Source organism: Armigeres subalbatus, chromosome 1 (assembly GCF_024139115.2).
Source record: "Armigeres subalbatus isolate Guangzhou_Male chromosome 1, GZ_Asu_2, whole genome shotgun sequence".
Lineage (NCBI taxonomy): Eukaryota > Metazoa > Arthropoda > Insecta > Diptera > Culicidae > Armigeres > Armigeres subalbatus.
In genome coordinates, this window is record NC_085139.1 from 300,184,347 (window position 1) to 300,198,200 (window position 13,854).

Genomic DNA, 13,854 nt, shown 5'->3' on the forward strand with positions numbered 1-13,854 from the left:
TGAATCTGAATCTTTTAATCTGAACACTTTTTAATTTGAACCCCGTTGGTTTGAACATCGTTCAAATTAAAAATGGTTCAAACGTCAGTTAGCACGTGGAATCGAGAGAAGAAAAATGAAGCATCGTGAAACGGAACGCAGAATCAAAACAAACCAGCAAAGAGAGCGGCCAGAAACCAGTTTTTCTGATGCAAATAGAGTAACCAGAAGTTCAAATTAAAAATGAACCCCGTTAATTTGAATGAGGTACCGTTCAAATTATCGGGGGTCCACGGTAGTAGAAAATCGAAAATTTGTTTTCAATAAAATGAAATATCTGCAGTTATCAGACGTCGCAACTCATTTCTGATTAGTGCGCATGATAGTACATCCACTACTAATGAAATATTTCAAATTGTCGCGACTCGCGTCGCAGCGCGAGTGCTCAATCGCGCGGTCCGGTTTGGTGGCGGCCCGACAATACTAAGGTCAGGGAAGTCAAGAAATTTCCCAACATGAACCCGCAATCAAATCCGGCTGGAAAAAATCATGCATCAAAATCAAATTGATCCACAATCGAAAATAGAAAATCATTATTTGAAAGGCTCAAATTTTAACATTTACGATGCTTTCGGATGATTCCGGAGTCAGCTTGGCCATAATGTCTGTGAATGGAAAAATCTTTATCAATTGGAATAAACTTAACGAACATCAACACAAAACTCACAAAACATTACCGGCATCAAAGTCGAAGTTCTGTTCGACTGGTGCCAAACATTAACGGCATCAAAGTTGAAGTTCTGTTCGACTGGTGCCTTTTTACTTTCAGCTGTATATGCGTTCCGCAGACAGCTTCATATCGGCATCCATACGAAATCTGATAATTGGTAATTCACGTTTATTAACATCTGTATGAACATAAACAGAAACACAAAACTCACCGGTAAACATCCTCGACTGCTGTACATCCGGAAGGTATCTTGAAAATTGAATTCGTTTGCAAATTGTCGGCAATCTCCTTACTCAAAGGACAGTTTTCTTTCCTGCAGCCCATGCCTTCCGGATGCCTAATACCGGGATCCCCACAATCGCTGTGAATGGTATATGATATAAAATTTTCATGAATTTAAAGAGCAACGCAAAACTCACCAGTAAACAACGTCAGTTCAGCAGCAGACCATCCGCTCGTTTTGTTGAAATTCAGGATTCATTCCATAAATTGTCGGTACCGTTTCGCTTTCCGCATCGGGTTATGTTTTCCGGAGGCAACTTGGTGACACCAGCAGCACGGCCTCTGTGTAAGGCAAATTCAATTTCGTTGTAAATTAAAATTTTCATGAACTTATAACAACAAAAACTCACCCGATAGAATTCGTCAACAGCCGTATATCCGGGTAGCTTATTGGAACCTATTATCCAGCAAATCGTCAGCATCCCTCATCAAAGGAGTTTGCCATTTTTCCGTTCTTATTTCTCCTATGCATTCCGGGGGCAACTTATAAACGGCGGTCTTTAAATTAAAATTTTCGTGACCGTCAGCAGCAGCCCATCCGGACTACTTGACGGGATCCGCAAACTTGATCAGAGTTCACTTTTCCCAATTTCCAAATTGAGTCAACTTTCTTTTAGTTTTGCACTTCGTGCGTCAATCAACAAAAACTAATCAAGAAACAAACTGTCAAAATTGAAAATAAACAAGAATAATTTTTCAACAACATAAAAGCATAAAAATGGATATGTTTCGATCAGCAACATATCTAACACCCTAACAAAACCCTAACATCTCACAAATTGTTTCCTGGGTAAGGGCCGATTTCTTCACCTCCGCTTAGTGCTTAAACCCAACCCCGTGAAACAAGCACTAGTTCTTGAAGCCACCGTTTGTTGGTGTGGCGCTAGTGCTGTTCTTGAAATTTAAAGCTCCGTTCATATTGCACTGATTAAATTTCGCGCGGGTATTTAATGATCGCAAAATGATTTTCGATTGCGAAAATTTAAATTTCATTCACTTAAGTTATATTGTTCTGTTTTCGTTATTTATCCAGCATTTTACGTGCGGTAATAGCCGCCACAATATAATTATCATCGAAATCAGCCAAAATTATCACCGAAAAAAGCCAATAAATTAATTTCGATAGCCGCCACTCTCAGGACGCCACCATTTAACATGTTCTGGTAAGCACGCAATCTATTTGACGATTGTCTTGAGTCGTTTGACATCGCAGCGATCATCATAATCCTCATGAATTTATCATTATTGACGAATAAAGGTTGCATGAAGAAAAAGAAAAAGTCGAAGGATTATATTTGAAAAAAATTGCACGGGGAAGCATACGGGAAGTTTATTAAAACTCTTCACAAAAATTTTAGGAGCAATTTAATTAGAAACGGTTGGCAGTACGGAGCTGTACTTTCCTTCTACTACATAATAAACGCAATTTTTCGATTTCAAAATTAATTTTGTGATATCATACTTGATACACAGTATAAGAAAAGTCCAACCCCGTACTACTTTCCGTTTTCAAATTACTTTTAGACATTCCACCAAAAGAGCTTCAAATAATTTTCGTATACTTCTAGAATTTTTAAGAAGAGTTTTAAAAAATTTCCCGTGTGCCTCCCGGTGATTTTTTTTCAAATATCATCCTTCGGCTTCTTCTTCTTCTTGCAACTTTTAATCGCCTAACCACGAGCGTTCCCGTAACACGGTAGATCACTTTGACGTAGTGTGTTGCGGTGTAAGATCTACCAAACAGAGCCCTAACCTAATCCATTTTTCTAGCTAGGGCAATAAGTTGTGGTAATTAAGGATTCATCGTATTTAGGTTCATTTTCATCGTATTCAGGTTCATTTTTTGTAAACATTTTGTAAACATTACCCGCAGCGGATGTTTTCTTTTTACTGAAAATCGGCGCATGACGTCATCGCGGTTTAGTCCATGATGATGGAAACTTGTCGTTTTTGTGTCAAACCACACAAGTCAAACTTCAAACTGTCTCTACTCTACCTAAAACTGAGTTCAATTGAGGCGGCCATTAGCGCTCGTAAAATGCTGTACATGACCAAATTAACTGGGATAAGCAAATTTTGAGAGAAATTAAATAAATATATTGTAACTCTGTTAACAATCATCCGATTTTGACAATTTAGGGATGCCTGAACCGGAGATTTAATATTTTTCACAGTATGTTTACACTGCCACTAACCGCAAGTCGAGCACATCATATGGAGGCCCATATACAGATGTGCTCGACTTGCGGTTAGCGGCAGTACAGGACTGGTTTAGGTCTTCTTCTTCTTCTTCTTCTTCTTCAATGGCTCTACATTCCAACTGGAACTTAACCTGCTTCCTCAGTTATTAATTGAAAGCTTTTCTATGCCCGCCAATGCATGAGTATGTATCTTATGTGGCAAGTACAATGGATACACTATGCCCAGGGTGTCGAGAAAGTTTCCAACCCGAAAACATCCTAGACCGGACCGAGAATCGAACTCGCCATCTCCGGATTGGCAATCCTACGCCTTTGCTCGCAAGGCTACTGGAGACCCCGGGCCGGCTAAGGTCCTCCGAGAAATAAGTACAGAGAACAGACGTCATCTTCAATCGCGTGGTTGTGTAAAAGTTTGTACTCGTCATTTTGAACTATGTCGTTATATCTCCGTTGCGCAGTGCTAGTGTGCTGATAAATATGGTTCAAATTTGCCGTGTTTTACTGTTTAGCGCTAGTGTTAATTCCAAATTGCCCCTAGGTGGTAGCACCACACTGTTTATGTTGTGTATTCCAACACCATCGCTTAGTGAGATTGAGCTTTCATGTCGGGCAGCCTGTGTTCGCGGCGCTGAGGCGCGATTCAAATCTTTACACACGATTTCCACGAAATTTTGTTCGAGCATCCACGTCTGTTCTCTGTAAAATAAGTTTATATTGTCGCGCTCTTCTTAAACGCTCAACTCTTCGCGGTGATAACGCGCAAGCAAAGATTGCGCAGCAGCGCGCCCATAAGCTTTTACACAGGGTGTGAGTCTGTGCTGTTTAATTTAATAAGCCGCCGAATGGGGCTGCCATAGTTGAATAGCCGCCGTGTGTAAAGTAAATGGGCGCGCTCCAGCGCAATTCAACGGAGGCTGATTGGGTAGATCATGATCTGAATGTTTATCTTGGGATGCATAATAAGAATCCGAATGAAAACACACATTAAGATCCGTCTCATTTACCGAATAAAAATTGAAAGTGCCAGTTCAAAGATTTAATAAATACCCAGTCTTAAAAAAGGCTGGAGCACCCTCCAAAACCATTAAAACATAAATCTATCAAAAGTAATCTTGCTCTGCGAGCAGGGTTATTTGATAATTCGGCACCAACATTTCAAAAGGGCGAAACTGCTTTTGTAAACAAGAGCTTCTCACGTCGCTGGTGGGCTAATTTGAGGCCAACCGCGCAATCCATCGCCATGTAACGAAAGAAGAGGATTCGCTGCTTCCATCAGTGGTGTTGGATCGCGTGGGTGGGCTCAGATTAACCCATCAGCGACGTGAGAAGCTCTTGTTTACAAAAGCAGTTTCGCCCTTTTGAAATGTTGATGCCGAATTATCGAACTGCCACTATGAGATATGAGACAGCTCTTCCTTTACATTTGATCTGATCCAACTGGAAGTGGATGTCGCATTGTGGATAAAATTTTGCTTTACTCTGGACTATTTGTGTGATGTTAGAATAATAGTTTCTGGAAGCATAATGGACTTAGCGTAAACATCTGGAGATTAAAAATAATAACTATCATGCACCGGAAAAAATTTTTGGATGACAAGAAACCTAACTATACTGCCCATGTCGCAAATGTGCCGATTATGAGTTAATCTTAAGAATCCTAAGTAACCTAAGAATTAAATCAGTTTAGTAGTGATTCAAATTGGTGCATTTGATTTTAAGTCTGAATCTAAGACATGCATCTCCCAGTAGCTGCCCTAGATTTGTTTAAGTTCAGATTGAAAAGCTAAAAACTGTTGCACAGCTTTGTTCTATTTTCTGCAGATTGAATCACGAGGTACAAATATTTCTTTTATGTTTGACGATTGAACGCGTTATTTTAACTACGGAATTCGGATCAATGCACTTTACCCGATGTTTCTGAGCAGTAAGATAATTTTCATTTATTCAAACAAAATTTAAACATTATTTTGCTTCAGATTCCAACGAGAAAAGTATTCTAAAATTAGAAAAAATGAATCACTGCTGATCAATCAGCTAATTGGTTTGCAGTCTTATTTTTTCTGCTTGCACAAAATTGGTTTTCAAACAGAAAGATGCATTAGGAATTAAAGGTCCACTCTTTATCACAATGCCAAATATTTGTCAAATTATTTCAGACATCTATCAAACTGTTGAGATCAGGCAGACTTGACAAATTTGTTATTGTAATTAATTTGATATTTGTTATTGTGACAAAGACAGTGCTGATAACTTTTGCGCTATAGCGAAACATATGTATCTGAAATGAACGAATCAGCTATAGGCATAATAGCAATAAAGTTTTAAAACATATTTTAGCGCACCTTTTTCTTTTAACAACAGCTTAAAATCGAGCCTAAAATAAAAAAAAATGCCGTTTTTTTTTATTCGAATTAAATCTGCCCTCGAGCGATATTGTCGCATGCGTCACTGTGTCCCGTGCTTAAAGCCAACGCTTGACAGCTAGCACCAAGTTTAGCACCAAGTTTTTGGCTTCAATACAGGGATGCCAGAGAATATTTTCAAATGTCTTCACAGTCGTTTAAATATGTCTTCAAATGTCTTCAATATAAAAATTATGACTATTAGCGAGAAATTTCAAAATCCAATAGGTTTGTAAATTCAATCATGTCCTTGTTTTATAGATGTGGAATAATGCTTATTTTTTTTAAACATTCAAATTGATAGAATTCAAGAGAATATTCTATAAAATTTTCACGAGATAGTGTATAACGAGTTTCCCTTGGGTTTTATACTGAGTATGGTTAAAATTCAACCGGATTTTTAACTGAATTTCCATGTGGAATTCTTCCAAATTTATTGTTAAAGAATACCCTGTAAGGTTTCAAAATTTACCGTGAAATACTTGAAAAACATCCAGACGAAATTTCCCGAAGAATTCCTGTTGGAACACCCAGAGGATTTACTGAAGAAACTTATGGAGAAATTTCTGAAGGAACTTCCGGAGGAATTGCTGGAGGATTTTCAGAAGGAATTCTTGGAGAGACTTAAGAAGGAATTCCTATAGAAACTTCGGGATGAATTCCGGAGGGATTTTCTGGAGAAATTTCTGAACGATGTTCCGGTGGATATTATATCCGGTGGAATTCCTGAAGGAATTTCTAGAGAAACTTCCGGAGGAATTCTTGGAAGTAATTCTGGATGAATCCTGGAGGAACTTCTTGAGAAAGAAACTCTGGAGGAAATACCAGAGAAATTCCGTAGTATACTTCTGGAGGCATTATCGGAGAATCTTACGGCAACACTCTTGGAGAATCTTCCAGACGAATTCCTGGAGAATCTTCCAAAGGAATTTCTGGGGAAACTTCCGGAGGGATCACTGGAGGAGCTTGAGCGGGAATTTTTGAAAATTCTGGGGGAACTTTCGGAAGAATTTCTGGAAGAACTTCCGGAGGAATTCCTGAAAGAACTGCTGGAGGAATTCGTGAAGGAACTACCGGAGTAGTAAAGGAGGATCTTCCGAAGGAATTCTTGGATGTTCTTTCGCTAGAATTCTCGACGACGACGACCTTACGGAGTAGCTCCTACAAGAAATTCCAAAGGTATTCCTGGAGGATTTTTCGGAGAAATTCCTGAAACTTCCGGACAAATTCGTGTAGGAAATTTGGGAGGAATTTCAGAAATAATACTAGAACGATTTTTTTGGAGAAATTCATAAAGGAATTCTCAGATAAAATACTGGAACAATGTCCAAAGATATTTCTTGAAGAATTTCCAAAGGAATTCAAAGAAGAATTTAGCGAAGGTGTGTAATAAGATTCCTCCGGATTTCTTTTAAGAACATTTTCCTGTAGTAATTTACCATGGAAGATCTGAGAAATATCTATTTAACACCAAAACAATTTCAATTTCTTGTCGACATTCGTAAGAATTTTCTATGGGAATTAATTGAGGCAAATTTCTTGTGAAAATCAAAAGGGATTTTCCGCTAAATATTTAATACTCCATTATTTCTTCTTAACGGAAATCACGATAATTTTACCTGAATTTTCAATTTAGAGAATTGAATTTAGAAAAGAAATTCCTCATCGGAAATTCTCCTTATAAAATTCACGAAAAATTCTTTTAAATTTTCACTATGAAGTCTTTTAAAAATCCACAGGAAATTTAAAGAGTTTCCCGGCGGATATTTAGAGGAACGTGGAATGATGGTATGCATATGCCATTCAGAATGAATTTAGAAAAAAAAAAAACTGGTTCTAGCTCAACGGTTGAATAGATTAAATCTAGTCATAGAAGAATTTAGTCTATGTTTGCCGCAAATTAGATAGGTCATTGCGTTCCGAAATGATCGAAATACCTTTTTAAAGACGCCGCCAAGAAAAATTCGGAAGACTGCGGTGGGCCGGGCACGTAGCCAGAATGTCGGACAGTAATCCGGTGAAAATGGTTCTCGACAACGATCCGACGGGAACAAGAAGGCGAGGTGCACAGCGGGCAAGGTGTACCGATCAGGTGGAGGACGACTTGCGGACCATCCGCAGACTGCGTGGTTGGCGAAGTGTAGCCATGAACCGAGCTGAATGGAGAAGTCTTTTATGTGCAGCACAGGCCACTCCGGCCTTAGTCTGATGATAAATAAATACAAGAAAAATTCAAACGAATGTTACCATTTTTTCACCAGCGCACAGCTCAAATTTAAGTGTGTATGAGGTCTAAAATGCGTTGCAGTTATCAACCGGCTAGAGTGAAAGTATTTTATGTTTGAGATTCTAAGCTCGAGACAAAGACTATTATAACTATTGTAATATTTATATACCTAGTTTACATAGAGGTCGCAGAATTTATAAGCTTATAAGTAAGTAATGAAATTGTATTTTCCATTCGCTGGCTTATTGATTGTCTTCAAGTGTCTTCAAATAAGTAGATAAGTCTTCAAATATTTTGAAAAGTCTTCAAAATGTCTTCACGAAATAAATGTCTTCACAGAGATTCAAATGTCTTCAAATTGAAGACATGTCTTCAAATCTGGCATATCTGCTTCAATCACATTGTATGCAGATGACAGTCGTTTCAGGGGGCTGCTTAAACCCGGTTTAAACGTATAGACCAGTGCATGATGACGTAGGTTGACAGTTCACAGAGCTTTTTCACCGGGACTTAGCCTCTGGCGAAGCTTCCGATAAAATTGTTTCGTCATTTTATTCGCATGTAGATGTCCTTTGCGATTGATTTCATGCTGAGTGCAAAGAATATCATTGAAATATTCGGATCGCAGCAATTGTAAACTAAAAATATGAATTTTAATTTTCTCCTCATCGATTTTTCTTCTAACACCTTGTAAACAAGCTCTGTGAACTGTCAAATAAGTGAGGTTAGATCAAGATCTTGCATTGGTCTATGGGTAAGCACCGCTTAAGAGTTAAGCGGAGGTGAAGAAAACGGCCCTAATTTGAGTTAATTTAAGCTATTTTTATCTAAGACACTGAAAGTAATGTTCGGAAAAAATATTTCAAAAAATCCCATCAAAAGTATGGAAATTTTTTTAAGAATTGTCTTGTGTCGTGCCCCTTGTATCAGTATGCTAGCGGGAAAACCCATCACAAGCAAAAGATCTGCTCCGTGCAATACACAGCTCCCAGTTCGGTTCGTTTGAGCCACACGGTTCGCTAGGATCGGTCGCGACTGATTCGAATCGAGATCCGTGTCGCACGAATCTGAGCTAGTAGCGCAGCTCTCGCTTCTGTGTCACAGCAGTTTCGAGCTGGACGACATGAACTGAGCTGAGAGTTGTTCGGGTCTTCGGATCTTTTGTTTGGTACGGTTCTTTCGCTACGTTCGCTACCGCACTACTAGGTTTCTTTTGTGTGTCCGTTCGAAGCGCCGTGTATATGGGTATATGTGTATATGTGTTTAGAAATAGACGGCAAGCTAGTTGGATTATTTTGGTTTGTGTGTTTTTTATTCCTTCCTGCAGCAGAAATGATTTCTGTTGCTTGACTAGATGGTGCGTCGTCTGGCTTGATGGTGTTTGAGGTGCAAATAATAAACGATCAGCACGTGCGCGTTACTGGCCTGGAATGCTCATACAAGCACGCTTGTGTTGGGTACCGCGAGCGTCATATTTTCGTATGTGTTGTACAAAATACAACAGCGCGTGTACTCGAGTGCGTACGCTCGAGGGAGTTTTTGTAGGCGCGTGTTTGACAATGATTTCATTAATTTAAAGTGAGCTGCTGAGCTGGAGTTCTTTGAAAAAGATCCATGGTTCATCAGCTCAATATAAGGAATCGAATCTTCCGAACAGCTCCTGAGCGGAGCGCCCATCTCTACTACACAGGCAGAACATTCCCGTCCTTTTACGATCGTAATAATGAATATGGTCCAATCACAGTTCTTCGGATGGAAGGATAAAACAACTGAAATTTTCCAGAGTTTTGTCTGTTTCGCGTCCGTTTATATCGTGCCTCGTTCGCCCTCGTGCGGTGTTGCAGCAATCTCGCCCATGCTGCATTCTTCTCTTTCACTAACTGCTTACATTCGCCGTCATACCAGTCGTTTCTCTGATACTGGGGCACCGTGCCAAGTGTAGTGGATCGAAAATCTCTCCAGCCATCTTCAAGAGACGATGCGCCTAGCTGCTCTTCCGTTGTGAGTACCACTTCCATCTGCTGCGCGTATCCTTGGGCTTGTAGCCGCCCAATGTTAAACCGCGGCGTCCGACTTCAACGCGTGATGTACACCGTCGAGAGTTCTGAACGCAGGCATACTGCAACGAGGTAATGGTCGGATTCAATATTCGCACTGCGAGAAGTGGGGACGTTCGTGATAACGGAGAAGAACATATACCGTCGATTAGAACGCGGTCGATTTAGTTTTCCGCTTCTTGGTTAGGTGATCTCCATGTGGCCTTGTGGATATATTTGCAGGTGAAAGAAAGTGCTTCGGACTACCATTCCGCAGGAGGCTGCGAAGTTTATGCATCGTTGGCCGTTGTCATTCGATACGGTGTGCAGACTATCCGGTCCGATGATCGGTCTATACATTTCCTTCCTTCCTACCTGTGCATTCATGTCGCCGATTGATGCCCCGCAGTGGGCATCCATCGTATGTCTGCTCCAGCTGGGCGTAGAACGCTTCTTTCTCGTCGTCGGGTCTCCGTTCGTGTGGGAAGTGCGCATTGATGATACTATAGTGCCACAGCTTTGGTAGAAGGTAGCCGTTCGATGCTCGCGTTTCCACACTTTCTGTCCTGTCCAGCAAATATCCTGGAGAGCCACGACGTCGAAGTTGCGGGAATGTAATTCATCGTAGATCATCCTGTCGCAACCTGCGAAACCTAGCGACTTGCAGTTCCATGCTCCAAGCTTCCAATCGTAATCCTTTATTCGTCGCCTAGGTCTTTGCCGATTATATCGAGTCGTATTATCTCTTATTTTGTTCCTAATTATTGGTTTTCTAGTATAAGTACGCATAAGTGTTTCTGCTTATGGAACCACCCCACCCATTTTTGGCCCTTCATACAGGAGTTTGATGAAGTACAAACAATAGTATAATCATGATCAAATCGTTTGTCGGATATGGCCAGTGCTATCGGCAGGTGCCTTGCTACAATAGATGGTAGTATCATCATCATCATCATCATCATCAATTATTGGTTTTCTAGGTGGCTTATTGGGCCTGCGCAAACCTCCTGTCTCGTCAGAGGGCCGCCGTGTCAGGTCTGTTTTGCGTTCCACCTGACACCAGAACCAGGCCTTGTGCGCTTTGAGCAGCACACGGTCGCTGTGGTTGGGCCTACTTGCGGATACATGCAGCTTTTTTTTATAGGAATTTAACAGGACCCACTATCGAACCCCGCCACGTCCTAGGCAAGCCCCACAACTCGCAGATGGCCTAGGGAGGGGTCGTCAAGCCCCTTGAACATAGTCCCTGCTGCCCGTTGAAGATGTTAGGTCACCCATTTAAGAGGCTCAGAAATGCTGAAATAGATTGTTACTAAGTCTCAAATAAGGACAGGAAGAAAGAAGAAGAAATAAAATTGCATTTCACATTTCACGCTGCTCTTATTTTACATCCTACATCCTTATTTTTGATTTCTCAGTTCTCAGTTCTTAGTTTCAGTTATCGGTTATCAGTTCTCAGTTCTAAGATCTCAGTTTTCAATTCTCAACTTTATTTCTCCGTTCTGAGTTCTTAGTTCTCAGTTTTCAGTACTCAGCTCAATACTCAGTTCTCGGTTCTCAGTTTCCACTTTTTACTTTTCTCTTCTGACTTTTACTACTCACTTCTCACTTCTTACTTCTGATTGATCACTACTCACTTTGCACTTCTCACTTATTTCTCATTTCTCATTCTCACTTCTTACTTTACTTCCCACTATTCAATTTCAATTCTCACATCTCGCTTCCCATCTGCAATAATCGCATTTGACTTCGCACTTCTTATTTTTTATGTATCTCTAATTCCGCACATTCCACACTCTTCACTACTCCTAATCAGAGGTAAGTTTCTTTTTAAACTATTCGGCTAAGATGTTAGGTCATGTGCATTAGAGACTCAGAAATGCTGAAGTAGACTGTTATTAAGTCTCAAATAGGAAAATAAAATACTAATGTAGAATTATATAATATTTCAAAGATTTCACAACTACACAAAACTACAGCAATCAGTGCTTTTATTCTAATACTCTTCTACATGACCAAGGTGACATCGAACTTCACTCTCTACTGTCCCCCATACCACTCAGCCGATCCAGCACGATCTTCAACCAATCAGACCTCTGGGAAGCAACCTCCAACCCAAAAACCACCAAACTGCATCCCAACAATACAACGCACATGTCATACAGCACCGACAGGTGCCCGTTGCTCAACTGCCTCGGCTCGGGCCCAACGTTCGACTCGACCCGACGGAAATCGTAATCCCCGTACAGGTTAATCCAGTAGCTCATCAGTCCCGACGCCTGAATGCGCTGGATCTGCTGGTCGAACTGTCGCGTCAGCATCGACTTCTTCGGGTAGTAAATCGCCACCGTGAAGGTGGAAATGAACTCCGGACAGATGTCGACTCGGCCGCCCTTGCGACCGAACAGCCAATTGTGGTGGGCCATGTGGTCCAGGCAGCCCTGAACCACGTCCGGCGAACCGGGATGCAGGGTCATCCACTCCAGCCGGTTGATGATGTTGTTCTTCTCCTGCGGCAGGTGGCGAACTCTGGAATGTGAAGGGGGGGTATTTGTGAGGAGGTGTAGAAGAGGATAGGGCTACAGAGGTGATACCTTCGGAGACGGTCGGGGAACGCTTCGTAGTATCGTTCGCCACTTTCAACGACGTAGTAAAGAGCGTCCGTTTTGTCGATTTCGGCAAAGGATCGTGAAGGGGGAAATGTCGAATCTTGCTGAAGGTGACGAAACAGTGCACTCTGGTAGAGGGATCTCATGACGAAGCAGAAATAGATCCAGAAGAATAGAATCGTCCGAGCGAAGTTTCTTCTCGGCATGTGGTGCATTCCGATGCCGAAGAATATTTGGATCAGGTTGAGATATGGAGTGCGTGTTTGTTGGCCGTAGACAAAGTTTCTGATTGTTCGACTGCGGAGTTCAACGCTGCCGATGATCAAGGCCGCACCTATGACCATAGTAACAGTGATCCACCATACGTTAGCTTGGAATGGGCGAACGAGCTTCTCGAAGGCGGTGTATGGACGACCTTTCGGCACTGCTAGCACCAGAGAGGTGGTGTAGTGTGCTATTCCGGCCTTCAGTATTGCGCTTCTGGCTACGGAAATTCCTAAACACGAAATACCGAAGTCGACCTCCCCTGTCTGGATCATTCCCATCATTCCGGTGCTATTCTGCTTAAGTGCGTAGCCCCATTGTTGGCCGTTTTTCGGTTCGTAGATGCGCGCGGTGAAGTTGAACTTTTCCTTTAAGACGTCCAGCAGGTCTCCTTCGAAGCCACTCATTCTTAGTTCACCTGTCGTGGGGCGATCCATGATCGTGAAGGGGCGGGTTTCGAATGAACCTACCTTGAACGGACAACCGTGGTACGACAATGTTTTATCCGGATAGTAATCATCGGAGGGACCCAACGAAACAAGGTTGACCTTCGCGCAATGACCAGCCAGGTACGGAACGTACGACCATAGGTGGGTTTCGTTGTTTCCATAGCCAATCAGTACGACATTGATGATCTGCAAGTTCCACAAGGCCGTAAAGAGCTTGCGAGCGAACTTCTCGTCGACGCTTTCACTGCAGAAAATCAGATATCGGCCGGAGAAGTCGAACCGTTCCACAGTTAGATTTGCGTACAGCTGCCGAAATGCCTCGTAGCTGTCGATGAGCATCACAGTGCGAGTGCAAGGTCTCCGGATCTGGTTTTCGGGTGGCATTTCAAGCCGCAGAGTTATCGTTCCGTTCAGTCGAAGAATGACTTGATCCAGAACGTCCAGGAATAGTTGGTTGCTTTCCGCACTAGTGGCCGCCCGCACAATCATGGATGACGCGAAGGGATGTTGGTAGTACCGCAGCAATGCGGAAGCCATGGATTGAATTGGTGATGACTGGTCTGGTTGTGCCGTGCGGAATGCCGCACATATCATTAGCAATCTAACAAGCATAGTTACACAAATGAGCACATCCATCAATCAGTGCAGATGCTTTTATACGGGTCACACGATAAT

General features: G+C 41.8%; 1 protein-coding gene and 1 long non-coding RNA gene across 2 annotated transcripts; both read right to left on the reverse strand.

The window, feature by feature from the left end:
* Positions 1-506: 506 nt before the first annotated feature.
* Positions 507-1,512, reverse strand: LOC134216453 (uncharacterized). The gene is made up of 5 exons (XR_009980683.1): positions 1,342-1,512; positions 1,129-1,273; positions 921-1,070; positions 707-856; positions 507-644 (listed from the first exon to the last, which is right to left on the reverse strand). It is a non-coding gene; the product is annotated as an uncharacterized LOC134216453 (long non-coding RNA).
* A 10,378-nt stretch (positions 1,513-11,890) lies between these two features.
* LOC134207504 (uncharacterized) lies at positions 11,891-13,791 on the reverse strand. Its single transcript, XM_062683211.1, has 2 exons — positions 12,452-13,791; positions 11,891-12,386 (listed from the first exon to the last, which is right to left on the reverse strand). The coding sequence occupies exons 1-2, from the start codon at positions 13,789-13,791 to the stop codon at positions 11,891-11,893; spliced, it is 1,836 nt and encodes a 611-aa protein (XP_062539195.1).
* Positions 13,792-13,854: the final 63 nt, after the last annotated feature.

Coding starts and splice junctions, on each gene's coding strand:
- LOC134207504 (XM_062683211.1), bottom strand. CDS start 13,791: ATGCTTGTTAGATTGCTAATGATATGTGCGGCATTCCGCACGGCACAA. Junction 12,387..12,451: donor TTCCCCGACCGTCTCCGAAG/GTATCACCTCTG, acceptor TTCACATTCCAG/AGTTCGCCACCTGCCGCAGG.